General features: G+C 31.6%; 12 protein-coding genes across 12 annotated transcripts; 9 read left to right on the plus strand and 3 right to left on the minus strand.

The window, feature by feature from the left end:
- Window positions 1–92: 92 nt before the first annotated feature.
- On the plus strand, window positions 93–1,220 carry FG386_003131 (uncharacterized protein; the record flags this gene model as incomplete). The annotated part of the gene is made up of 1 exon (XM_067342359.1): window positions 93–1,220. One exon carries the CDS (start codon window positions 93–95, stop codon window positions 1,218–1,220), a length of 1,128 nt encoding a protein of 375 aa, XP_067198505.1.
- Window positions 1,221–1,414: 194 nt separating this feature from the next.
- FG386_003132 (uncharacterized protein) lies at window positions 1,415–2,214 on the plus strand (the record flags this gene model as incomplete). Its single annotated transcript, XM_067342360.1, has 3 exons — window positions 1,415–1,463; window positions 1,645–1,937; window positions 2,035–2,214. 3 exons carry the CDS (start codon window positions 1,415–1,417, stop codon window positions 2,212–2,214), a joined length of 522 nt encoding a protein of 173 aa, XP_067198506.1.
- Window positions 2,215–2,573: 359 nt separating this feature from the next.
- Window positions 2,574–3,863, plus strand: FG386_003133 (fucose translocator; the record flags this gene model as incomplete). Its single annotated transcript, XM_067342361.1, has 1 exon — window positions 2,574–3,863. One exon carries the CDS (start codon window positions 2,574–2,576, stop codon window positions 3,861–3,863), a length of 1,290 nt encoding a protein of 429 aa, XP_067198507.1.
- A 437-nt stretch (window positions 3,864–4,300) lies between these two features.
- Window positions 4,301–5,497, plus strand: FG386_003134 (uncharacterized protein; the record flags this gene model as incomplete). Its single annotated transcript, XM_067342362.1, has 1 exon — window positions 4,301–5,497. The coding sequence occupies one exon, from the start codon at window positions 4,301–4,303 to the stop codon at window positions 5,495–5,497; it is 1,197 nt and encodes a 398-aa protein (XP_067198508.1).
- Window positions 5,498–6,254: 757 nt separating this feature from the next.
- Window positions 6,255–7,418, plus strand: FG386_003135 (uncharacterized protein; the record flags this gene model as incomplete). The annotated part of the gene is made up of 1 exon (XM_067342363.1): window positions 6,255–7,418. The coding sequence occupies one exon, from the start codon at window positions 6,255–6,257 to the stop codon at window positions 7,416–7,418; it is 1,164 nt and encodes a 387-aa protein (XP_067198509.1).
- Window positions 7,419–8,401: 983 nt separating this feature from the next.
- On the minus strand, window positions 8,402–10,468 carry FG386_003136 (uncharacterized protein; the record flags this gene model as incomplete). Its single annotated transcript, XM_067342364.1, has 1 exon — window positions 8,402–10,468. The coding sequence occupies one exon, from the start codon at window positions 10,466–10,468 to the stop codon at window positions 8,402–8,404; it is 2,067 nt and encodes a 688-aa protein (XP_067198510.1).
- A 1,054-nt stretch (window positions 10,469–11,522) lies between these two features.
- On the plus strand, window positions 11,523–17,531 carry FG386_003137 (uncharacterized protein; the record flags this gene model as incomplete). Its single annotated transcript, XM_067342365.1, has 1 exon — window positions 11,523–17,531. One exon carries the CDS (start codon window positions 11,523–11,525, stop codon window positions 17,529–17,531), a length of 6,009 nt encoding a protein of 2,002 aa, XP_067198511.1.
- A 185-nt stretch (window positions 17,532–17,716) lies between these two features.
- Window positions 17,717–19,186, minus strand: FG386_003138 (protein with 12 transmembrane domains; the record flags this gene model as incomplete). Its single annotated transcript, XM_067342366.1, has 1 exon — window positions 17,717–19,186. One exon carries the CDS (start codon window positions 19,184–19,186, stop codon window positions 17,717–17,719), a length of 1,470 nt encoding a protein of 489 aa, XP_067198512.1.
- Window positions 19,187–19,584: 398 nt separating this feature from the next.
- On the plus strand, window positions 19,585–21,078 carry FG386_003139 (protein with 12 transmembrane domains; the record flags this gene model as incomplete). Its single annotated transcript, XM_067342367.1, has 1 exon — window positions 19,585–21,078. The coding sequence occupies one exon, from the start codon at window positions 19,585–19,587 to the stop codon at window positions 21,076–21,078; it is 1,494 nt and encodes a 497-aa protein (XP_067198513.1).
- A 330-nt stretch (window positions 21,079–21,408) lies between these two features.
- FG386_003141 (uncharacterized protein) lies at window positions 21,409–23,037 on the minus strand (the record flags this gene model as incomplete). The annotated part of the gene is made up of 1 exon (XM_067342369.1): window positions 21,409–23,037. One exon carries the CDS (start codon window positions 23,035–23,037, stop codon window positions 21,409–21,411), a length of 1,629 nt encoding a protein of 542 aa, XP_067198515.1.
- Window positions 23,038–23,776: 739 nt separating this feature from the next.
- On the plus strand, window positions 23,777–25,069 carry FG386_003142 (uncharacterized protein; the record flags this gene model as incomplete). The annotated part of the gene is made up of 1 exon (XM_067342370.1): window positions 23,777–25,069. The coding sequence occupies one exon, from the start codon at window positions 23,777–23,779 to the stop codon at window positions 25,067–25,069; it is 1,293 nt and encodes a 430-aa protein (XP_067198516.1).
- A 269-nt stretch (window positions 25,070–25,338) lies between these two features.
- On the plus strand, window positions 25,339–27,453 carry FG386_003143 (uncharacterized protein; the record flags this gene model as incomplete). The annotated part of the gene is made up of 1 exon (XM_067342371.1): window positions 25,339–27,453. One exon carries the CDS (start codon window positions 25,339–25,341, stop codon window positions 27,451–27,453), a length of 2,115 nt encoding a protein of 704 aa, XP_067198517.1.
- Window positions 27,454–27,546: the final 93 nt, after the last annotated feature.

Here is a 27,546-nt window from a genome sequence, read left to right on the forward strand (position 1 = left end):
CAGAAAATTTGAATTTAGGTAACAATTTAATAACTTTATCTCACACTTTAAAATAGAATTTTACTTTTCCATTTTATTTGATTTCAAATATAATGAGATACTTCAAAAATGTGTACGCTTTAAGATTACGTTTGCCCTTGACATTTACTGTATTTGTATTTTCTCTATTCATCTGGAGCGCTCACGGGTACAGCAAAAGAAATTTGGAGATACAGTACGAATATGATGGTGATAGCCTGGATTCTACTGAGGAGTCCTTGATTCAGGATGAAATGAGTATTTATATGACCGAACCATCAACTGAAAATAGAATGAGTTCTCTGGACGAATACCTAAAATACATAGTAAATGATATGTTGTTTCCAATAGATGGAATTGTGAAAGGATATTGCTTATATAGATCAGCATTAGACGAGATGAAAAATGGTTTTGATTCAGTAAGTAAAGAAGAGATTACGGTATTGTCATTAATACTTAGTGGAAGTTGGAAAAATCCCATAAGTTTTATTTCTCGTTGCAAGAATGGCTTTAAAAACCTTAGCAATATAAGCAAAATAACAAGCAAATCCAATGAAGACCTAAGTTGGTCATCAATAAGCAAGAGAAGAAGAGTAGCAAAAGCCTCCAGAATAAATTTGTGCTTCAGAGCAAGAATTTGTTCAAGACTATTGAAAAAAAGAGAAGGAACTGAACAAATCAGAGAGTTTCTCAATTCAAGAACTCAATATTCACTGATATACCCAAACAACGGAAGTGAGGAAACGGTTTGGAACGTTATTAGAGAGTACAAACATATTATTTCTTCCGGGGTAATAAAAGGTGAAATAGACAATTATCTACGAGTAATTATTCTATTTAATTATATAAATAAAGCAATTAAACACATACAAGGAACCCCCTTGGACTTTCCCACTTGTATTGCCTTAATTAATGCAATGGTTAGAGAAAAATCCCTAAATGAATGGTTAGCGGCATCAAGAGGCAAAAAAAAGAATAATCATGAACTGGGATTTGACAAAGTAACGAATCTTAGATATAATCATGATTTGTCTACTGCAGATAATATAGTTAACTTTAAGGTTAGGACATGTACCCACGTAATATTATCATCAGAGGTGCTGTTTGACGAATACTCTGATAATGTTCAAAGTAAATATGTTGTACTTTCTGCACTAAAAGGGAGGATAACTTGGATTTGTAGAAAAATGTTTTCAAAATAGGTATAAACTTTGTTTTATTATATTATTTCAAATCATATTTAACTACTTTTTCATTCATTAATTTGATTAATTAGCATTTTTACGCTTTTAGTCTCAAACAAATTTTTTGTTTACCTATCGGCGCACTATTTTTAGATTTATGCAGGAAAGTTATTTTAAGTGAAAGGTAATACTGGAGATGTGGTAAATATAAAATGAAAAAAAATTTAATATTCAATTTACTTGAATTAATTATTTTAATCAGTAAGTTTCTCTTTTTTTTCTTTGATGTAAATGTTTTGTTTTGCTGTAGTTAATGATCTATAAATCAGCATTCATTAACTAGTTGGTATACAATCAAAGGAAAAGTACAAATATTTGAATAATTTAATACTTAATTAAAACATCATACAAACAAACATTCAACCTTATAAATACCTCATAGAAATTCAGTTTTCAAACGAAAAGAAAGTCTTAAATAATTATGGAATATGGGAAAGCAACATGAATGAAATACTCATTGATGAGCAGGCAGCCAATATTACTACAAAAGTATCGAAAAATCAAAATGTTCTTGGTTCTGATATTGGAATTGACGAAAAAATCAATCCTTCCATAAATAAGCAGAACTATTTGAAATCAACATCTAATACTTACAGCAGCTTCGCTAAAATTGACCAAAGGAATAATAATTTGAACACAGGTACTTCGCACAGTAATTGTGAATGTTTTGTCTATGTAAGTTCAATTATACATAACTAGGAAAAAAATTAAGAATTATTCATAAACTAAATCACTGTCTTTATTCGCAATTTTAACCACTTAAATGATACAGGGAAGCACATGCTGGGCTAAATCAAAATGCATCGGAATTGCCAGCACAATATCCATAGTTACTCTTTTTTTATTCATAAGTTTAATGTGGTTCATGCAGATAATTTCAGGATACGCAGCTAAAGAAGAGTATATTATATTAAGAAATGAAATTATTAAGAAAAAACAAGATAAAAATTAAACAGCTTCAATCGTAGAAATCCCCTTTAACACTTATATATTCCCGCCTCTTAACTTATTTTTAACTTCGAATTACTGTTTATATGAAACAAATTCAACGACAAAAATGAGACTCTACCTAAAAGAGAGTTAATCTAATTATTTAGATTTTATGCAGCTTTTTTTTCATTCAACCCAATCTCCACTTATTCAAAAATAATTTTTTAGCCTTTAGTCTTCTGCTCGCATGCGGTCCCAAGGCGCCTGTAGATCTAAATATAATATTTAGATCGCGAGCCATATATATTATAAAGGAGAGTGGCTGATTAAAAGAAGGGTTGTATAAAGAAAAAACTCAAAATATTAACAGAAGAGAAATAAATGGCTCACTCAAAGAACAAAAAGGGAGGTCTCCCCTCTACAGGGGAAGCAGGTAAGAACTCAGAGAGATTTATATCATTTCTTCCAAATAGTGTAGCAACTGTTTTGGCAATATGTTCATTTATAGTGGCTTCAATCTCCTCTGTCTATTTCAATAACAATGTTTTTAAAAAGCAAATTAGGTTCCCAGTATTTGTTTCTTGTGCACAGCAGCTTATTGGTATGTCAATAATGAGTATTTTTGGGTTATTAAAAATGTTATTCACCAAATCAGCAATTAAAGCCGTTGATAATAGTAGTGAGTCAGTGTCACCCAAAACTTGTTCCTGGAAGAAGGTGTTATATGCCATTCCAGTCGCATTCTTTTTCTCATTTAATATTTCATTCAATAATATTTGTTTGACACATGGAAAAGTATCAACATATGCAATGGCTAAATCAACAACGTTATTATGGTCTCTTTGCCTCCAATATCTAATTTTGGGAATTAAGGTTAAATTTACATCATTTATTTCTTGTTGTATAATCATTTCTGGTGTTCTTGTTGGTGCATTTGATCCAAAATCTCTAGTTATGGTTTCACTTATATATGGTTGTATCTCCTCCTTCTCGCAAAGCTGCTATAACATCACTCTAAAGTGGGCTTTGCCAAAAATAGATAACGATTCGGCAGGATTACTTAAGTATGTACAGATGTGGTCAATTTTATTCTTCTTTATTCCAATGTTTGGCACTGGTGAAGCCATTCCAGCATTTAAAAATTCTGGTTGTTTTGACTTCGGTAATTTACAACGTATGATGTTCCTTTGGGGGCTTATTACAATATCCGCGTTGCTTGCAATTGGTGTTAACCAAAGTACATACATAGTTATCGGTCTTACAACCCCTGCAACCTTCAATGTTTGTGGTTTAGTTAAACAAGCACTTCAGACATTAGGTGGAATCTTTTACTTGGGAGAGAGCCTGCCCGCACAAACTATATTTGCTGTTTGTCTCACATTCTGTGGTTCTGCATCATACACTGCATTCAACCACTTCGGTTCGAAACCATCAATGTCTCCAACTGAAATGAAAGCTGTAGAGGAGAAGTTCAGAGAGGTGGCGAGACAATCCATTGGAACGGCATCAGACGTCTTTGAAAATGGCCAAGACGACGTGCTAAGAAGAAATCCATCTACAGTTAGAGGTAAACAAGAAGTTAGCTCACTCCAAAGTAACCCAGAAGCAATTCCACTCAAGGATGACATAGAAGAGGGTTTGCCTACAGGGAGCGGAAATAACAAAATTTAGACAAGTAAATTTCTTTTTATTCTGAATTTCGAACAGCCCTTATGTATGCACAATATTCCACAAATAACAGGGAATACTGCCCTAAACTAATAATGTGAATCTTTTCTACTTAAGTTTCTACGTTCCTTTCAATCGCTTTTGTTTTAATCTCGCTCTCATTCCTTGTTTTCTCCCTCCTGTACACCATTTCGTGGTGGTATGGTAGTTGTTGAGCCGCCATGGCTCGATACCTGAGGCGCGCCTATCGCATCGGCTTTTATAGATGATGTGGAATGCTTAGATTACCAAGGGCGCCAGTACTAAAAATGAAGCTCACAATAACTAGTACGATTCTTGTTATTTAATTGATTGCTCGAAATTCATGTAATCGAGATTACATTTGTGATTTGAGGAGCGGAAATTTTAGAGTAAGTGAATATATTGTATTTGTTTTAGATATGGGTTTCACAGAAAATACAGAGATCTCATTTTTGGGCCTCCCAAGATTTGCAACAGTTGTTGTGGCTGTCACTATTTATCTTATATCTTCTGTTGGTTGTGTATACACAAACAAATGGTTATTAAGTAATGTAGGAGTTTGTCATGGTTTTATTCCTCTAGTACAACAAATGATTGGTATTGTTTTTGTTAGATCTTTGGTTTACATAACAACATTATTTGGAATTGGGGAAACAGAAGATTCACAAAAAAAGAAACCAGAAAAGGAGATTGTTGCAAATAACAGCTCCATATTTAATAGATTGTGGATGAGATACAAACATATATGGCCTGCCTCATTCTGTTTCTCATCAACGATCGTTTTAAATAATGCGTGCTTATCTATGGCAAAGTTATCAACCTATTCAGTAGCTAAATCAACAACCCTCATTTGGAACGTTATTTTTCAATATATCTTACTCAAGGTCAAGCTTCCATTGTCTACAATCCTTTCTTGTTTTCTTATTATCTCTGGAGTTGCTGTTGGTTCTTTGGACACATCCACTCTCTCTCCATTGGCACTCATTGCTGGATGTTTATCCTCTATTTTCCAGTCTTTATTCAACACGTGCATTGGTGTTGCATTACCAAAAACTAGCAATGATACATCTGAAGTTCTTGTTAGAAACCAAGAACTTTCATCGATTTTCCTTGTTATTTACATAATTGTTTCGAAGGAGCTTGAAAATTTAATCAGGTTTTCCCCATGTTTTGATTTATCATCGAACTTATTTTTAAGCTGTTGGATAACATTCTTCTTAACTACCGCCTTCGCTGCTGGTGTTAATAAGTTTACATTTATGGTTATTGGTTTGACGGAACCATCTACGTTTTCTGTTATTGGTTTTACAAAGTCAGGTATCCAAATTGCAGGAGGTTGGTTTATCTACAAAGACCCTGCATCAATTAAATCAGTTACATCTGTCATTCTTACACTGTCGGGTTCTCTCATTTATGGCATCACAAGGGGAACAGTTGGAAATAATTCGAGTAAAGAAGAAAAGGAACAAATTAGAAGGCTAACTAGATGTTCTGCTGCTTCAGTAGGAGACATAGATATTCCACAAATCAATAGTGAAGCCAAAGAAGGTGGTACTAATGTCAACAGTTTATCACTCACAACTGAGAAAGAAAAACTTATTCAAAGTAAAGTGTGAATTACACGTCGATTTCAAGGGAAAAGAGAAAGAGTGAGGCAAACTAAAGTTTTATTAGACTAGCATTTTTTTTTGTGATTTATATGTATTTAAACTATCGTTCTTATTTTTCATGTTTTAGATTAATAGATTATTTGTTATACATTTTTTCCACCCTTAAATTTGCATTTTCATTTACGTTTTCCCGCCTATGCGCTACTATCACTTTTTTTTTTGACCTGTGGATAATAAAAGCAATACAAATATGTCTATGATATTTGGCCAAATGCGCAATAGTACTATATATATATTAACTAGTATCTCCTTATAATTATTGTTAGAGGGCGATAGCTATTAAACTGAGACTAGACGACACGTGGTTAATTTTAAAATAATTATTAACTTATATATTATTAATAAGTATAATCCACTATTAAAAAATTAATGGTAGTTAGATATGATAGGAGAGATGAAAATGTTACTTTAATTATTTTTATGCTAGTACCCAATACAACTATACGTATATAATTTATTGATACCCTATATATTACTAGTAAATAAATAATAAGTAAATATTGTCAAGTCTACAAAAATGGATAGATATGGTACCTAGTTAAAATAAAATTATACGTAAATAAAAAATAACACCTATCCAAAGACGCCTGGTAAAGTCAGAACGTAAATTTTAAGGTTCTTAGAAGGAATTCGCTACTCTTATTTTAATTTTAAGCTTGTTATTTCTCCAATAGCTTGGTACTTGTAAGTGAAAGCATTAACAATGGCAGGAGATTTCGGTAACAAACAAAATTCCCAAGAGGATGTAAGATACTGTTGTGGATTATCAAACATGGTAGCTGCTCCAATTGCTATGTGCGCATTCATTGTGTCATCAATCAGTTGTGTATATTTCAATAAGTACTGCTACAAATCATCGCTTCCATTCCCAGTATTTATGTCATGGGCCCAACAATTAATCGGTATGACAATTATGTCTGCATTTTTGGCAATAAGAGGTGTAATTAGTGGGAATGAAGAAGTATCGACAAGTATTCCATTGAGCAAGAGACTTTACAGATACAGATACGCCATTTTCGTTGCTTTTTGCTTCTGTATGAACATTTCCTTGAATAACAGATGTCTAAAGGACGCAAAGGTATCTATGTATGCAGTTGCTAAGTCAACAACTGTATGTTACTCACTCTTGTTACAGTACATTTTATTAGGAATCAAGGCTAAGCTTTCTTCAATCTTATCTTGTTTCGTTATCATTGGTGGTGTTATAGTTGGTATCTCAGATCAAACATTTGGTCTCCACCCAAGAGCATTCTTAATGGGTACATTGTCATCATTCTTCCAGTCATTGTATTCAGTAGCTGTCAAATACACAGTACCACACTGTGACAACTCAACAACTGAGCTATTGTTACATGTACAAGAATTGTCGTGTATCATCTTGTTGATTCTCTCATTCTCATGGGGTGAAATACCAGGTGTATGGGCATCAAACATATTTGCCTTTGTCTCTGCACCATTAAGTGCCTTAAAGTTATGGGGTTTCATGACAATCTCCGCCATCCTCGCTATCTTCTTGAACCAATGCACTTACTTGGTTGTCTCTTTAACAACCCCAGCTACATACAATGTTACTGGTTTAGTTAAACAAGCTTTACAGACCGCAGGTGGTTTCATCTTCTGGAAGGATGCAGTCAAACCAGCCCCAGTCATTGGTGCATGCCTCACTTTGGCAGGTTCTGGTCTCTACACACTTACCAAGTTATGGGACAGCACACCAAAAGCACCAAAACAAGAAGAAGCAGTAAAGGAACAAGCCCGTCTTTCTGTAGGTACTTGTTCCGATGCATTTGAAAACCCAATAGAGGGAGCAGCCCAGAATGAGAGACAACCTCTTGTCGAGGACAAGTGCGAGAAGGGCCAAGCATGAATTGACTATTCACGAATTGAGAGTTTTCAATACCTAAGAATTAGCTTGTTTGGATGAGTATGGGAAGATTTTGAAAGTCTAAATTCTGCTAGTGGAGCTAAGCAATTGAACAGTGTCAATGTACATGTTCTGTTACGGTAAAATGGCTTGTTCAAAGGTGGCGGGCCTCATTGCCCTAAATACTAAAACCGCCCATTATGGTAATATTCCATTGTCACTTCGTAGACTTGGTTTTAGCCTTTTTCTATCTTTTCAAGTAAATGTGATACGGCCCCAACTATCTATTATTTTGGTTTTAGTACACTTATTTGTTTGTACCGGTTTACTGATACTGAATTATAAGGAATTTTATTGGACGGTTTTATTATTGTTAACATTATCAGCCCATATACTATTACTTCGTTTTCGCGTTGCTTTACTGTCTCTGGTATTCTTATCTCGCAACACTCTCGCCGTTGTGGCATTTTGGAGGGAGTAATTACAGATTCATCCTATTTGTCGCTAGGTGTTAATTCATGGTTAATGCACTCTTGATTTATTCACCCTATTCTTTGATTTGGCAGGTAAAATGTGGTTATACTTCAAGTATTACTGGAATTATCCATTGGTGCTTCATTCTTTCTTTTTTACCTGTATCACTTTTTACTTTGTCCCGTACTACCATTGTTACGACTTCCTTGCTGGATGATATATAGTCGTACGGTCTTACACAGAGTGTGCCTTTCAATTATGTGGTGGAGATAGAGGAAGTGTTTATGCTGATTGGCTTAGAGGATGGTGAAGTTCAGCATGTTTTTTATTATTAACTCCCCGTAATAAGAGAGACATTTAAAGTCATTAGTTTGGCTCACTAGAGGCTTAATTGAGATAGTGACAAATGCTTTAAATTGCTTTTAAGGGTTCTCTTGGACTCTTTCTAGTTTTTTAGTAGCTTAAATCTTTCTCTTGTTCAATAAAGTTTGTTTCGCTTTTTTTTTTTTGTTTTAAATGAACACTAGACTTAGTGCGATGAGACAGAGTGTACTGGCGAGTGCAATTCCCTTCCTAATTGCTTGTGGCTGCTGATCCCCTGCTCCAGAAGATCTTTTAAGATCCAAAGAAAGATCTCCAACCTCGATATGTATTATCGATTCTGACCATCTTTTTGAATAAGATAGGTCAAGAGGAGTGTTTATTCCCATTAAAATCACATTTGGGTTTGGCCAACTTTTCTCCACAATGTCGTAATATGACTTTAAATTGTTTCTAGTTTTTATCGCGAACAACACGCATTCATATAAATGAGTTAATTCATAAATTTGACAATTGTTGTTTACGGTGCAATAAGCTCTACATAGCTCACCATAGTGATCAGTAACATTTGCATTTATTTTAATTTTTTGAAGTAGTTCCAATTCATCCATATATTTGGACACCCCATGTGCATAAATGTAATCATGGCAAATTGAGGGTCCAATGATGGTATTTGAATCATAATATGGCAAAGTATCTGTTGTTACAACACCGTATTTATAACATTCTCTCTTAAATTTATTATACACAAAATATGCATTTAACCCATAATTTTCAAGTACCATAGCTTGGCACTCTGCAGGGTCATCAACAACTCCTGTTGAAACTTTAATACTGCTTGATTTATTCATGACTGGTGTCATTAAATTCACGTTGTGACTATAACAGGGACAAGATACAGAACCTGTAATCATCTTATATGTATTGGAATCTCTTTTAAAACTATAACTTTCGCTTGTATAACCACTGCATATATTGTCACTGTTGTTATATGTCCAAAATTCACAATCCACTGTTTGACTACATGCATTTTGACACTGTTCAGGACTCAAAAATGTTGGAATTGAAAACAGATTAACTCCCTTGAACGAAGAACCGTACTCGTGGCACGAATTCGTGTAATTCGATATATATAATGGAGCCCAATTATTATGCTTAACGGAAACTTTAATATGATCACTACTACATTCAAAAAAAGTTGGGAGTGGGTAATCTGTTAAATATATCACCGTTGAATTCGTGTATATTGATCTTGTTAATACAACCTCAACAACAATTCCATTATACAATTTATGTGGAAATGTATCTTGAAAAAATATGTTATTTTGATTAAACTGTCTTAGCAAGTCCATATTTGTTGAATTAGAAGTTAAACGTGATAATGTTATTATTCCAGTACTATTAAGAGAAATCAGCAAATTATTTCTATTTGTTGGACAACTCAATATTATTTTCATATCAGTATTCCCAATATGTATACTTGGATTCACTGGTACATGCAAAGAAGACAAAAACATCCCTCCCAATTTCCACGAGCCCCCATTAATAGACGGAACATTTAATTCTACAAGCTTATCCTTCATTTCTGAAGTTATTGTTGGAAATGGGATCTGATTTTTGATCCAACTTGTTCCGACAATATAAGTTTGCGCCCATAGTACATTTTGGTAAATAATTTGACCTACCGAAAATGGACAATTCATTCCTATTGGATCAGACGATAAGTGTGCCTTTTCGTATCCAATTCCAAACACCATGAACACATACTCGCCCTTTTTGTTTAGTGTTGGAACAAGAGTTATCTCGAAATAGGACGATTCACCAAGATATGGAAATATTCCATAACCCCATCCTTTTACTCTACTCTCACCATTGTTAATTTCAAATGAACCTCCTGTTACATCTATTACTCCGTGATTTGTCATTACAGGATTCCCTCTTATGTGCATACCTCCTTCCGATGGATCATTGCATTTTAGCGTTAGGTCTATATCACAAACTGAAGGCAATGGAGTTCCCGTTTGTAACTTTCCACATGCACTTATTCCTGTTAATTTTAAATATGAAAATGGGCTAAGTGCACCGTTTAAAATATCTGCTGAAAATACTGTTGAGTTACTTGTTACTAAAGTTGGAACATTCAACGAGGATGATGGGCCATTGTCAAAGTACTTTGGAGTCTTTGGCTCTCCACTTACTGCTTTTAGTAATATCAGAGTGTTTAAAATTAAACAAAATGAAATAATTAAATAATGCATCCTTTTACTGTTGAATATAAACTCCTCGATGCTGGTGTATACTCAACTTTAACTGTTAGTTGTGTATAGACACTATTTACCACTACTTATACTTTATCGTTTACAAAGAAACGCTTTATATTAATTCAAAAGTTAGACACCTTAATGTTAGTTATTCCTTATTTTTTCCCTAATACAACATTAGCAACACCGAATATCTTTATTGGTTATTTCTGTTAGGTTCTTCCAAATGTTAAAGTCAATACAACCCAAATATCTACGAAAATTACTAATTACTCCACTCATTTTTTCAACGAATTACGCAAAATATTACAAAAAAATGTGTGTGATTTTTTTCGAACTTAGACCAAATACCTCACATGTGAAATAATTATGCAGTTAGTACTACCGCCATATTAAAGTGTTAGACGAGGTATCGAATTCCCACATTGAACTAATAGATATGAATGAAATATAATAACAAAACCTCAATAAAATCGAATAAAGTATAAATAAATCCCATTTAACTTGAAATAAAACAATTGTGTTTTGCAATTGAATTATAGTAAGATCACGTAAGGATAACGTTTCCATTGTTTTTTGAAAATGTATTCGATGTACTATAGTCATAATATTAAATTTGCTAAACTAGTTTATCTTTATTTTATATACTATTTTTAATCTTGAAAACATTACTGTTAATTTCTGTTGTGTTTCATTAATGATCATTTTTCTCAGTTCGTTAAATTATTAGATAGCGATTAAAAGGCGGTATTTAAAAGAACATAAAATAAAATTTTTGTTCCGAAAAAAGATCTTAATAAAATTTGTGAACAAGGGGAAAAGCAATAAAGAAAATTAGGATATAAATAATATTTAATGGTACAAAAACAGGCATATTATGAAGAATAATTATACTAAGCAATAAAACCAATATAATAAAGAGTGAAAAGGGAAGTTTTAATTTCATTTATGCATTTTCAGAATGTTTAGATCTAATAATAGAATGTCGAAAATGTTCAAGACATGGATACCTTTTCTAATCCTCCAAAGCTGTTTTATTACACTATATTCAATGGGAACAGATAAATCACAGACCATTCTTGGTTCAGGGTACAGTCTAATTGAAGGGAGTGATAGTACTTTAAATCCATTCGAAAAGAGTGAAAACAGTCAACCTACAATAAATACTACAATAAAAGACCTATCTGAATATGATAAAAAAGAATATTCATCCCAAGTTTCAACTCCTTCAAGTCCATCTTCAAGTATACTAGCTGAGGGCTTAACAGAAGACCAGGATATATCATCTCCCCATTCTGAAGAGATTCCTAAAAAACAGACTGAAAAATCTGTTTCAAAATTGGAACCCTCAGTATCTACAATAAGTCTTAAAAAATTCACTCATTCTCTAAATGAGCCTTTATCGGAAACAAAAACAGAAAGTTCGAGGTCTTTAGAAAGATCACGCTCACCTTCAAAATCTAAAAGTTCAAAATCAAGAAAGCGCAGTCGCTCTAAATCACTTTCAGAAAAGTCTAAATCGAAAAAATCTGAATATAAAGTTAGAGACTTTTCTAAGAGATCTAAAAAGCATACTTCAGAATTATCACCATCCTTCTCACATTCAAAGCTGACTCACGAAAAACCAATTGGAATAATCTCCCCACAAAGTTTTGTCTCAGCACCAGAACTTTCAAAAGATTTGTCCGATAGTAGCCTGATTTCATCGGAAGAAACACAAAAACATTTAAAACATAGTTCTACAATACAAAGTGAATTTTATACAACAAGTCCCTTGGTTACTGAAGACACAACCAGTAAACCTCAAGAACATAGTTACATAGAACCAAGTTCACTGCTTTTCGAAGAGTCTTCAATTAAGAGTCAAATGCCAAGCAGAAAATCAATATCAAAATCTGAGACCTCAATGAGACCATTTTCTCCTGTTCATGATGAAAGCGAATATTCTGGTTTGTTGGATGGAAGTTCTTTATCTGAGGGATCCGTAGATGTATCTATTTTGCCTGAAAAATCTAGTCTAACAGCAGAAATTGGATCAAACTCTATGGTATTATTGAGCCCTTTATACGGAATTTCTGCTTTATCAGGAATTCAACCCGATCTAAATGAGGATGCATTGAAGATTGAAATTGCAATTACTGAGTCCCTCTTTAATACTGGAATTCATATTTCAAATGCAGACATAGTAATATTTACAAGCAGAATTATTTTCGATATGGTTGATGCAAATATTGAAGGTTTTTCAGCATTAGTCGACCCCAATTCATTTGAACTAATTCCAAACTATCAAAGACACTCATTTAATTACATAGAATGTGTCTACCAGCTCGAGAATATATTGTTCCATACTCGTTCGCTTATCAAAAATGTAACAACAACACATATTTTGGTTGCTTGTAATAATATTCGCAATTCTATTGGGATAAATGACTCGATTTTCCAAAAAGAAGAGCTATTAAAAAAAGCCATAAAATATCTAATATTGCGAATATATAATATAAGTAACGAAAATATTATTAAAATTATTAATGGAATTTATTCTTTGCCTGAGATTCTTGATCCCGTTCATTTTGAGAGACTTTTTAATTCACTACTAAATGATTTCAAATTAAACAAATTCTCCTTGCCATTGGCAATGGAATTTTGGAAAAGTTTACTCATACAGCAGCTTTATATATTCAACTACAATTATAAAGAATCTATAGATCAATTCATAAATGATAAACTTGGCCTTTTAGATATTCTATTTGAAACTATGTTTTTAAGTCCAATTAAAATGTGTCCATATATTGTTTCAGTAATGTTTTTCAATATAAATCAATTTAACATTGATGAAATTAAAATAAATTCAATTAAGGTACACACATTTTGTTTAATATACTTAAAAAATATGGGTTTTTATGAAAAAATTATTTTGGATGTTCTAGAAAAACCTGAAATAAAAATTGACCCCTTGATAAACAGTGTTACAAAAAATCTTTCTCCAGGATTTAACATTTTACCTTATTTCCATCCAGATTTCCCAAAAAATGGTGAAGAACTCAAGTGGGAAACTTGCTATTCAATTTTCTCCTCAGTTTCGTTTCTCATAAATTCAATTAACAAAAAACTGTTGTTACCGCAGTTGGTTCCTTTGTGTAACAAAATTACAAAAAAAGAACCTAATTTTGGTTACATTCTGGATCTATTTGAAAGAATTTTAGGAATTCCAAAAAATATCACAAGTCGTCTGGCTAAAAAAGAAGATATAGACGAATTAATTAAGTCATTATCTTCAGACATTGATGTTTCAACGGAATTTATTAGTGATTTCTACAACAGATATATATATGGGAATCCGATGCAATATTTATATATTATTCATTCTGCTTTTACGAAAACAATTGATTATGCTTTAAGAATTGAAGAAAATAAATCTTCTAATGGATCCATTTATATAAATAGCACCGCAGAGAATAACTATTTATTTGAAAGAATCAAAAAATGGAGTTCAATTCACCTTTATTTCATTTCTTTCACATTTTCAATACCAAATCCTACAGAAGTAGTTGGTGGAATATATTCCTTTACTCCAGAAAAATGTGAGTCATTATTATTTCCATTATTTAGAAGAATAACATTCTCAAATAGATCTAGTATAATTGATAGTTACACAATATGTATGGCAATTTATTCTGCGATTTACAACGGTAATATATCCCCTGTATTAGTTAAAAATAGCGATCCAGAAACTATTAAAAATATTCTTAATTATAAGATAGGTGCATGGGCTCCAACAAAGAATGAATGGATGAGATCTATATACATGAGCTTAGAATCCAAGTTAGATATTGTTCCAAGCATTTCAACGGTTCAAACTCTTGGAATGACAATTAATCTTGATTACTTTAATTGTTTTTTTTCAATAAACAAGTATTTGCATGGACTAATACTAGCTTCAAGAAAAAGGAATGCATTCAAAATTGAACAAGAACAAGAAATATTAAGGAATAGGCTTTTGGGGTTTGAAATTTGTTCAACAATGAGTATAGGAGCTCATAGTACCAAGGAAGAAGCCATTGAACTTAGATTAATTTCAACTGTCATTGAATCAATGAGACAATTTGGATTTAACGCAGATATCGAGGTCATCAAAGAATTCGTCCAAAAACAGAAACAGATTAAAAAATCAAGATTTCCTTCTGAAATAAACATTCTCGAGCATGTTTCAAATAGGTATCCCAAAAAACTTCGTGAACTAATGCTCAAATCCTTAAATGAAAATAGTAAAAATTCAAATTCGATTCCGTATTTTGTAAAGGCTGAGGAGATAATTGAATCCACTTTGCGAAAGCATAACTGTAAAATTGATAAATTTGAGGCAAATTTTTCAGAAAGCTCTCTTGAAATTTCTAACGGTGACTTATCATTAACTGAAAATAAAGATAATAATGGTGGAGTATATAATAGTGTTTTGAACTCATGTCTTTCATCGAGAACATATGGATATTATAATATAATATCTTGTTACTCTGGAATTTTGAATTCAAATCTCTGTAGTTCGAAGGATATAACTTTGAATGTGGTTATTGAGATTGCTACACTATTGGAATTTCCAAAAGAACTTGTTCTAATTATACTTTCTCAGGATTTTTCATTTTCTGATTTAAGCCCGTTTTTGGAGCTTAAGGCAAGACTAGACCAACATGAGATTGACGAATATCATAAGATAGCAAATGATCTCATACTTTATATGAGTGAACAAAAGAATGATTTCTCTTGGTCAGAAAAATCACTTACCGGTCCAGAAATAACTGCTTCACAAAGAGATCAACTTCATGTCGAAGAAAGTGTATTTAGTGGAATCAATTATTCATTCGCTTTTGGATTTCTTAAAAGTGAATTTAGTGACATTATTCAACTTTGGAATTACAGAAAGGATATAGTAATTAACCAAATAAAACACTTCCCAATTGACATATCACTAAAAATAAGTCATGATTTTATCAAAAATAATATGCTAAGAGTACCATTTGAAAACATTGAAGTTCTTAACACTGAAAGTCTTCCAATATTAATCAATATTTTCAAGGAGCTTTGTTATGAACGACCTTATGGTGCATTTTTATGTGAAATAAATGAAAAAAACAATGGCATCCCAAGTGCTAAACTATTAAACCATTACTCAGATGAAATATTCGGTTCTATTTCAGTTATTACGCCGCCATTAGAAATACTTGATAAAAGCAGTTCAAACATGAGTGTAAGTGTTGCTGCTCCAATAGAACATTCAGAGAACGGTTGGAGGTTGCTGGAACCTAAAACTATTCTTTATCTATCAGTTATATTAGGATCCAATTTTGAAATGGAAAAAATAAACTACATCAATTTATCTAGGATGTATTTTCCATATTCAGGCGAGTACATTAGACTAACCCCTCCGGTATTCACTTTGGAGAAGACTCCAGACTCAAGTGTATTTGAAGAGAATTCAAGTGAATACAATTCGAAATCTGTATCAAGTGATTACTCGATGTTGCTACCAGGTATATGGCACGAAAATCTAGGTGATATAACTGTCAGAAAACTGTATGAATTTGTAAAATATATTCCTGATAACTCTAAATTGGTAATAAGCATTGTATGGACATTAATAGCATCATTTAACTCATTATGGGCAGGAAATGTTGAACATTGTAATATAGATATGAATTCAATATATGTTTACACAGGAACTAATAGTCAATTAAAGTTTGATCTTGAAACCCATCTAAACGAGCTCATAGAAGAAAATCAAACAGTAGAGAGTATAAACATGGTTACTAGTTTTATATTACAAACCCTTTCCCCATCATTAATAAGAGTTGGAAATTTGGGAAGGTCTAAAATCACGACTTTAAATATAAGTTATATTGAGAGTTCTAACCCAAACAGTGCTGAATGCAATGATAGGCACAATTTACTTGGAATTATAAATGAATTTTTTGGATTATCAGAAGGTTTATTAGAAAGATTTGGTAATCTTGACCTTGATTCAATTTGTCACGAAATAACAAGTATAGATTCTTCTAAATTAAATTGTATTTCCCTAGCATGGGTTGATCCAAGTAAAAGTTATCCTAAAGATCTAGAAAAATGGCCTGTCACTGATGTATTTATCATTCCACCATCAATCAACTCTAATATAGTTGAAGAGCCAAGAACAGTTATACCCGAAAATATACAATTAAATGATGTATCAGAATTTTCAGAGAAAAGCCCATCAAACATAATTAATACAGAGAACTCTATTTCAATTAATCCGGCTTCTATACCAGTTTCAGTATCAATGAACGATCAAAATCAAGAAAAAAGTAAATCCTTGGAATCTGAAAAATCCTCCGTTTCAATATCAGAACCGCAGCAATATAATGAAGAATCACAAGAAAACAGTTCAAGTCGAGAGAAATCAAACATTTTTGATCCTGTTTCTGTTAAGGATGATGGCTCTCCGTCAATTAAATTAGAAAATAAACAACTATTAGATTCGCGAAAAACACCACCATATGATATTGAAGACCTCAATGAATTCATTTTAGCAAAGGTTCCAAAAGGAAAGTTAATGAATCTTCCATTTTTCCCTAAAATCCGAAAAAATATTTCAGAGAAAAGAAAGTTTGAATTAAATGAAATGATTTCGTTACTAAAGGGGGTGGTTGAGAATATAATAGATACATTTACGTCTTGGTCGGCATCCAAAACCAAGAAACACTCTGAAAAAATACCAAATATCGAATATAGACCCATGTTTATTCTAGCTCCACCAACTCCCAATAACAGAGCTGACTCTCTGCAAATATTGGAGAAATATTACCATATAAATGAATCAGTATTTTTATATACGAAAGAGGAGATAAACAGAATGTCTTTGCAAGAGGAACAAAAAGGCAGGGATGAATTAGTTGATGTTTTGATCAGTAAAGCGGCCAATTATTATCTAAATTCTAACAACAACCAGCCTAAATACGGGGACTATTCTCAATCTTCAACCCAATATGCCAACATGATTCAAGGAGAAAATCAGGGTCTCGACGAAAGTTAAGTAGAAAGAGGCTCCAGTGAGTCGTGAGCGTTCAGCTGCAATCCACTCACATCAAGTTCTAAATAGAGTTGTAACTATTGAAAGTTATTAGTTTAAAACGAATATAAAATATAATTAAGCAAAACTTAGTATAATACAGGTATTTAAATATATAAAACTAGGAATAAATACACATAAGTAGTACATTAATTTACTGTATATCTCTTGTTTACGAAAAAGAAATAATTTGAATTAAATGAATTCCATCTCATAGAATATATTCTAATATAAACTGATATTAAAAGTATTATTATGTTGATTACAATAGCAGTAATAGACGGAAATAAGAAATTTTGCTTATAGTGAGAATGAATGTATGAATCCCAATAATTGTATAATATTGTAAATAACCCAGCAACTGTTGAAGATATACCTTGAGTTAAGTTCAAGTATGTATAACCAAACTCCGTAGTTAAGAAACTAAAGGAGCATCCAATAAAGTAAGAGTAACAAAAAACACATAATACTATACCAAAAAGATGAGATAGGAAGAAGAATGGAGTAAAGCTGGAAAAAATCAGCAATATTAATAAAGATGATAAAACGAGAAGAATCAAAAAAAGATAAATCCCCATCATATCAACGAACATTCCAACAATTATAGCAGCGATATATGTAGTTCCCAAAGATAATCCAAATATGTTAATGATTTTGTCTGTATACTCGATATCCCCATTAGTCTGATTCAACAGAATACTTTTCATGTTAACTGTAAAGTATAGGCGTACGAACCATAACAAAGAATAAACAATTGTAAATCCAATAAATGTAACAGAAAATACCTGTTCTTTAAATGTAAGTGTCCACTTAAAAGGTACGTCCTCTTTGCACCTATTAACTTCAATTGCCAATCGAGAATTTACCAAAGAGTTTCTTTCTTCACTATTCAAATTCGGAAATGTTGCAGAAACTTGTGATCTTGATAGTGAAACTCTGTTACAATAGTCAGTAACAGGTGTTAGAAAAGGCTGAGTTGGAATGATGAAATAGAAAACGAAAATACACATAAGTGGCATCAAACAATTGATAAAAACAACGAATTGCGTGACTGTTATATCAAAATAAGGGAAAGTAAATCCTGTCCTCGAAAAGTAATCAACAATATTCACTATGAGTTGCATATATGCAAAACTCATACCCACAGAGCCACCAATCATTGCTAATACCAAATGCTTCCTCGAGTCATAAAATACTGAAACAGAAAATTTAGTCTGGCTCAAAAGCTGAATTGATATCCCCCAAAGACACATTCCAATAAAAGGGAAATAGTAACAATATTTGTCTAGAGAAAAACAGAATAGCCAACCCAAAATGTGAAAACAAGTAGCCAACAACGACGTATTTCTATTGTTAATATAATTAATGAAATATGAACCAAGGACCCCAGATAGCAAGAAAGAAGTAGATCCTAATGAACATAAACTGTTCATTGTCTTCAACCTTGCTTCATCTTCCAACCAATAATATGCATTGTTACTTACAAGTAAATACTTAACCGCATCCGGAAAAAGAAAGGGAGCACCAACTAAAGGAGTTGAAATAACATAAAGAAACACCAGGACATTCTCAGAAAATCCTGATTTTGTTTGGTTTTCGCAAGCGAACGGCTTCTCCATCTATTAATTGTGTGTGAATTACAATAAAATCAGCTCTTTAAACCATAAACTAATTATTTGTGTTGGCACGATAGCTATTTGACTACTAGATCAACAATAAAACAAAAAACTATCGTAAGAGTAATAACCACTCTTATTTATAAACATGAAGTGTTCCTAATTCATATTTTTCAGATATGCAGCTATAGAACTATATCCCGTCTTAACATCTGTTCAGGGAGAAACTGTTAAAACGCGCAATAGTAAGTAGATTTGGCGGCAACATTGCCGCTTGAATCCTTAGTTTATTGATACCCTTGAGACGATAGAACGGCTGTTTTTATTTTGTAACTGCATAGTAAAAATCAGATTGCAAGTATAAACAGTTTAATTTACCAAAGTAATAAGTATTCTCGAATATGGGTGTTTCTAGTGAAGTTTATAAGAATAATGTCTTAGCTTTAAGCTCAAGTCTTGAAAGTGGAGGATCTAAATGTTCCGAAAGGTCAGACGATCCCTGTCCGGGAGTATTTAAAGAAATGTTCGGAACAAGAGAAAATCCAACTGTAATTCCGTTTTCTTCCATTATTAAAAATCCGAAGATATACTTTCCACTTATTGCATTAACTGCAACGTTGTCTGCAGGTCACATACAAAACCCGGATGCTGCTAGAGAACTTTTCTTCAAAAGTGGTGGTTTTTCCTTCGCGCCAGAAATGATAGAATCTGGGGAGGCGTTTTATGCTATTAATAACGTCATTTCTGTTGCAAATGGTTCGGTTTTTATTGGTCACATGATATCTGGTACCATAATTGATCATTTTGGACTTCTTCCATGTGCACTTCTAGGCCATTTTTTGTGTTTGATTGGTTACTGTTTCATGTTCCTGCTCCATTTTTCATCAATCGTGTACTACATTGCCGGGATTTGTTATGGATTGTCACTTTCCGCTACATTTGCATCCAGGTCTAGGTTTATGCAAATGTTCCCGAAAGTGAAAAATTCAGTAGGGATGTTATTAACAGTGGGTATGGATTTCGCATTGTTACTTCCTCTTTTACAAATTAAGATCTCTGAATACTTTTCTTGTACCAAAGTTGTTATTATCGCGATGATATTGATACATTTTGTTTCGTTTATCCATCATTTCTTCATCTTCCCAACAGGTAAATTACCGGAAAGAATGGCAAGAAAATACGAGCCTCTGAACTCCGGAAATTCAACGGAAGTTACCGACTCCCTGGAACTAAGTTGTGATCAACAGTCTGATAATTCATCTTCAGATGGAACACCAGGATACAAAGAACTTTGCTGGCCCAGAAAACTATGTTCTGCTCCATTCATATCATTCTTCATATACATGTTGTTCTTCGCATTGTCAAGAATCAACTATCAATTGTTCTTCAGAAGTACATGTCTATTGAACATCAGCGATGAGCAGAGTGCAAAAAGAGCTGCCGACATTGGAAACGTTGCTTATTCTTTGGCATCATATCTGTCTCTAGTATGGGGTTACATTGTTGATTACAATGGAATTATCATTACTATGCAATATCAAGTGGCATTGTTAATTGCTGCATACTTCTCCGCGGGATTCAAATCAGTCAACAATATTATTCCTCAAATATTGTCAAATATATTTGCTGGTCTTTACACATGCTTTGCTAACTCCTTGACTTATAGTTTTGTGGCAGGTGTTTTTGGATATAATAACTTTGGCATTGTCCAAGGCTTAGCATCACTATCTGCATTTTTCTCTTTAATGTCAATAAGTTACTGGCAAAACTTCTTGGACAGCTCACTAATTAACAGAGATTACAACCTTGCAAATAGGTTAATAATGTACTTCGCCATCATTATATTTGCAGTGCTTTTTGTCTTGAGAATAATTTATGTGAGAAAAAGCAAATAAATTTAACTCAACATTAGAATAAAACTTTTGTTTTACTTAATTACTTAATTTTTTAATTAACATATTTTTAAAACATTATCTGTAATATGGACATTAACTGTAATGTGCGCTCGAGAATTTCTATCCTATAGAGTTCTTTCTTCCCAAATTTGTGACATCTTTTGAATTACATCTAAATTTAATAATAGAGCTCTTCTTTGTCATTTGAAATGAGTGAAAATATTATATATTTTACGCTTACTTAAAATTCGTACTACTAAGAGAAATGACACTAATTTAGAATTCAAGTGCATCCGATTCCCTTTAACTAAAAAAATAAAATACTAGAAATTACCTATTTCTTCTAGAACTTAAGTTGCAGGATGGAACCCCCATAAACTGTTCTGCAGTGTATCTTTTCAGTATCTTGCATGCCTCAATTAAAGCATCCCTTTGATCAACAAATCTGCAAGGGTACTTATCGGCTTCTGGATGGAGCCTTTTGGTTTTGTTGTTTACCCTCTTAACCCTACATGATTCCCATTGGTAAACGCTTCTAATACTTGCTTTTAACCTCGAAAGTTTTGAATTGTAATATTTTATTAAGGTCCTAATGCTCCTTATATTCTCAATTTTAAGTTCTTCTGAATAAATTTGATCCTCTTGTGGTAAAAAATTCGGCGCTTTTACAGGAACAGTAAGTGGGTCTAAAACTCTATAATCTAATAAACCTATATCTTCGTAAGGTCGCCTTTCGTATTTTTTGCACGGGTCATTTGTAGTTTGGATTTCTTCTGTGTTCATTGAAATTGTATTACCTATATCTACAATTTTCATTGATTCTGGAGTAATTGACGCTACTTCAACAACTGTGTTAATAGCTTTCCAAGATTCTGAACCGAAACTTGGGTCAACTACAACCATTATGTTTCTAGTGTGCAAGTCACAATGTACCTTGTATCCATTTTGGAACATAAACATCGCAGTAGTATAAAACGGAAGCCAAATTCCTCTCAATATTCTTCTATACCACCTCGCAACTTGAGTTTTTTGTTCAAAAAAATCTTTACCATACAATAAATCATGTAGGAAGTTTGAATTTCTTAGGGCTAGTATAATCTTAATGTAAGGTATTGCTTCTAGTTTTTCCGTAATTAACATATCGTTCATTATCTCATTACCAAATTTATCTTTAACTACGTAATATTTTGGATGTAGATTTACCCTAACTTCAGGGGTTTTTGAATTAGCCTTGTATGTATATGTCAGTTGTGATACTCTGAAGACACGCTCTAATTCAGTATATAATCTTGATGGCCTTAAGTTGAAATATGTATCCACTTTCGCAAGAACCTTAAAAGAAGTGATTGGTTGAATTAAATTACCATTTGTACAGTCAAATAGCTTTTTTGCAAGTGATGGATTCTTACTATCACCCTTTAATACTAAATTTTGAGGTAATACCACACAGTTTTCTATAACTGAATACTGTAATGTAGAAGATACGAACAAAATTCCATATACTAGTGCCGAATTTGCCCCTTCAAGATTCAACTTCCAGTTCACATATACTAAATCTCCTTTTCCACCATCTGCCACTTTTTTTGTCTCAGTATCTATCTGCGGAACAGTTATAACTTTCTTAACTGGATTATATTCGCATTTCAAAAAAAAGAATCTTTTCTTTTCTTCCCCTTTCAGAGCACTTTGAGAATTACAATATTCAACTACTCTTGAAATACTGTTAGCTTTCATTGCACTTATATTTCTTATCTCTTCTGCGGAACGATTTGCACCTGAATCTGCTGCTCTCTTTGAACCATCAGAGGATATTTTTGAACTTCCCTGGGAAACAGAAGGTGACTTTTTCCTCAGACTATGTTTGTTAGCCTTCAAACCTACTGCATCAATTTCTATAAAAATCAAACCGAACCAGTGGGTTACAAATAAACTAATCCATATAAATTCATGTATCCTCATCCTTAATTCCCCCTCCCAAAAGGAAAAATAACGTCGCTAAAAAGTTGCTTCTTTTCTCTTCTTTCTAATTTAAATTACCGTTATACCAACAATTATACTATTCAGCTTTAATAAGGTTCTAACTCGCTGTGGAAGCCACTATTTCCCACTTCATTTATTTAAAAGCCATTACAAAAGAATAGTAATGCGTGCGTAGAGATTAAATTGATGTGTGAACATCACACTAGCAAACATAAAATTATTGTTTTGATTTTATTTTTTTCATATAGACAAAAATACATATATGTCAATAAATTTATTCTGCTTCCGTATTATTTAGCCCCACTTATTGTAACATGACTGATAATTTAATCCGAGAAATAATTTCGGAAAAGATCTCGAGGCGCGCATACAATTACTAGATCAAATGTTAAATCATTTATTATATTATACCTTAGTTTAATTGCAAAAATATTAAACCAAGAACTTTGAAGCTTATTAACAATTTATCGCAATCTGTGAGTTTTTTATAGTTATTTTTATTTTCATTACTACTGCTTCTTTTTCTTTTTTTTCCTAATGCTTCATATGACCGCCAAAATCAACATATGACTTACGGTACACACTCTGCACACCGATATTCATGGTTTATTTTTTTCTAAATTCAGTGTGTACAAAATCATTATATTTTAAATAACATCATAAACTATTACTTTTAAAATGCCAAGTTTAATTTTATATTAAAATTTACTATTTTATAATGTCAAGGTTGTTACTTGCGATAAACAGTTTATTAATTTGTGTTAAGATCGTTAATGGAAGCCATAATGATTACATAGGTAATTCAAATATTAAAATTAGTAGAAATAATGATATTTCCAATGGTAATAAAGAATTAAATATTATAGAATTATTTGCAGATGATCATGCGACATTTTCCGATGAATCCGTTTTTGAATTACAAGACGATGAAAGTTTAAAAACTAATCCGGTTCATAGAAAGAATTTTGAAGAAGAATTTATTGATATTAAAGATAAAAGTGGCAAATTTTTAACTAAAATTAAAGATTATATTGATTCTGAATATTCTGAAAACGAAATAACAGAAAGAAATAAAAAGGTTCAGAAACCTTTTTCTATAAAGCAAATTTTATCGGACTATAATAGCGACGAAACTAAATTAATAAATGAATTCTATCTTGCATTCACATTATTGATAAGAAGAGGATTAAAAAAATACTTTTTCAAGAAATACAAACCAAGCAATATAAGATCAATGTTTGCAAAAAAATATGCACAATTGTTTGGTTGCAGTACTACTTCTGCACTACTTAAACTCAGAGATTTCGAAAGAAAACTTAGTCTCAAACACTCAGCAGCTAGAAAATTATTTTTAAGTCAGTTTAAACTTTTGGAGTTTACATTAAATTCATATAAGGCAAATATACACTTAGCCAGGAAATGGAGAAATCAACCTACTTATGTAAGTGAACCAATCCTTGTTGTAAATAAGGCTTCTTATAATAAAATCAGTTCATTGTGCAAAAAAGGAAATATTGACATAATTTTAATTACGGCTTCACCAGAAAATATTCCGAAAAAATTTGGAAAACCTGATCTAAATGAAAGTTATCTTGGTCTTCCAAAGCTGTCAAATTTAATACAGTCAATACAGAATTCTTTGAGTGGAAATGATGACGAGGTTTTTCCAACTTTTGGAACTACCGAGTGTAAATGGAGAAGTTCAAAAAAGAAAACAAAAACTATTATAAGTAAACTTTTTTGTTTCCATAGAAAGAAGAAACAATTTGTACATATCCATTTTTATGATGTTAAAAATGTGAACATTTTTACGAAGCTAATCAAAGGTATATTAAAATATAGACCTACTATAGATACTTTGGAAGCAAGGCCTTTGTTTTTAATACCTGCTTTACTGGGAATTCCAGAAATAAATCAGAAAGGTACCATAATAGGATTAAATTCAATTAATATCAGAAAAAATCCAAAAAAATACAGAACAAATAAGAACAAACGGAAAAAAAGAAGGTAAACACTTTTTAATTAGTATATATTGTTTTATTTTAACTTAGCAGGGTTAAATTTAGTTTGTGTGTGAATGAATTTTGTTAGAGGTGTACAGTGTGAAGAAAAAAAAATCGGTGTGCTAAAAAATAAAATCAATTAACTTGATTGGTAATAAATAAATTATGAGACACAAATGATAAAGGATTAATGCCGAAAAATACAAAAAATAGTGTATTATATTCTACAATTTATTGATGTGCATTATTTAAAATTAGTAAACAAGTAAGCCTTGTTATGTTTCTAACAAAAATTTGGCTTCGAATCACACTCATTTTGGCATTGTATAAATTAATAAGATGCGATGAAAATGAAGTATTTGAGGGTATCTTAAATTCATATGTTTCTTCTTATAGAGATAAATTCTATCCATGCATTCCACAAATAACTAAGATATTTAGTAGAAAGAAGTTAATATCAAATTACTATGACTTAATAGAAACATCGATACAAAAATTCCAACTAAAACACTTAATTTTAGATGAATGCAAGAGTGGTCTGATTAAAACAAAAGAATTTTCAGAGGATAAAACGGAATTTCTTATAGATAAGAATAAAATAAAAACAATTAAAAATTCAAAGATTAAAGATTTTAATGATTTTTTAGATGAGCTTTATCATCAATATAATAAATTTGGTCTGGATAATATATTTGGTATCTGCAAGGAAGTGAATCAATTTGGATTAAAGTTGAAGGAATATATGGAAAATAGTGGTAAGGATGATATTCAAAATTTGGAAAAGAAATGGAACAAATTGAGAGAATACATTGACAATTCAAGGGGTCACACTGAATTGTTGCTAAAACTAAAAAAAGAGATACAATCGAGTATATTAAATCATTTTATTGTTAACGAAAAAAATTATTTTTTAAGTACAGAGTCTGAAAAATTTAATATGGAATTTCATACAAATTTTTGGAAAAATCACTTACAATATTGGGAGCTAATTAACTATTTTAATGATTACAATAACTTACAATTAGTAGTTATCTACAACCTAAATTTATTAAAATTAAAGTTATTGTTGTTGTTGTGGATAAAAAATATAGAGGAAAATATTTTAAAGATTAATGAATTGGCTAAAAACACAAAAATTTACAAATTGTCACTTACATCTTTGGAACATTTGTTTAAAATAAAAGATAGGATTGATAATTTTTTGTATAATGAATTATTTTATCAAAAACTGCAGGAAATATACCAAAGGCTATTTTTGGATATAACATCGTGGATTAATTGGGGATTTTTAGTTGATGATTTGCAATTTTTATACATTCATTTACTAAAAAGTGGTTTTAAAATAAGGAGATCATTAATAGATTATTCAAATTCCTTGAATATGTATTATGGAATAAAACTTGGAAAAGAAGTACACAATTTTAATCGCCAGAAAACTGAAATAACAAAATATTTGAATATTGGTAGCCTTAACAATGTTTATGAAGAAAATAAGTTTGTTAATAATGCATTTAATACTAAAAATGGATCTGATATTTGGAATTCATTAAACAAAAACAATGTTTATAATATAATCGATAATAATAACATATATAATAAAACTGTGGTGGGAAACACACATGAGACAAATATAGAACCTAAAAATAATAGTTTATTAACTTTTGAAATACTTAGTGATATTTATACAGAATTAGAAATAGAATTAAAGAAAAACAATTATTTATTTGATAAAAACAAAAATTTCGTTAATTTGACAGATAAAATTAAGAGTGATTTTATGTTATTTTATGAACAATCTAATGTCTTTATATTAGAGCTTCGGTTGGCCAAACTAAACTGTAAATTGCTCTCTACAATTACGAATCAAGCTGGGAATTCACTGTATGAAGTTATTTCGAATTCGATATTAGGTATATCTAATATTAATGAAAGTGAGGACAAGTCACATAGTATAAAGCTTGCAGAATTAATCAAGGACATTGAATCTGTTAAGGATTCAATAGATGCAATAAGGGATGTGGAAGAGGATCCTGAAACAACGGACATATTTGGTGATACAGTTTCTGACGAAGATTTTATATATGTCCCGGGAACTATGGGAAATTCAAAGTCAAATAGAGCAAGCAGCTTGGGATTAATAACTCGAATTTCCATAATAATTAGTATGCTACTTTTGGCAATAATTATGTATTTGTTTAAAATAGGATTTTTCTTTAGGAGATATGTGAATTTAAAAGATGAATTGGAGTACAATGAAAGATACTGTTCGAGAGTATCTCTAGAAAAGTTAGAATTTGAATCATCAAATAATGAAGACAAACATTCACTATTCGAGAAAAAACCATATAAAATAGATAGGAGTTCAGGAAATATTATTTTAAAAATGAAATAGGTTAATATTATAAAAAAAGTCTGATCTTCAAACGTTAATCTTCTGAGATAGAGTATCATCTTTTTTAAATTTTGAACAAATTTTTTAAGGTAA

The sequence above is a fragment of the Cryptosporidium ryanae genome (assembly GCF_009792415.1).
Source record: "Cryptosporidium ryanae isolate 45019 chromosome Unknown contig_67, whole genome shotgun sequence".
Classification (NCBI taxonomy): domain Eukaryota; phylum Apicomplexa; class Conoidasida; order Eucoccidiorida; family Cryptosporidiidae; genus Cryptosporidium; species Cryptosporidium ryanae.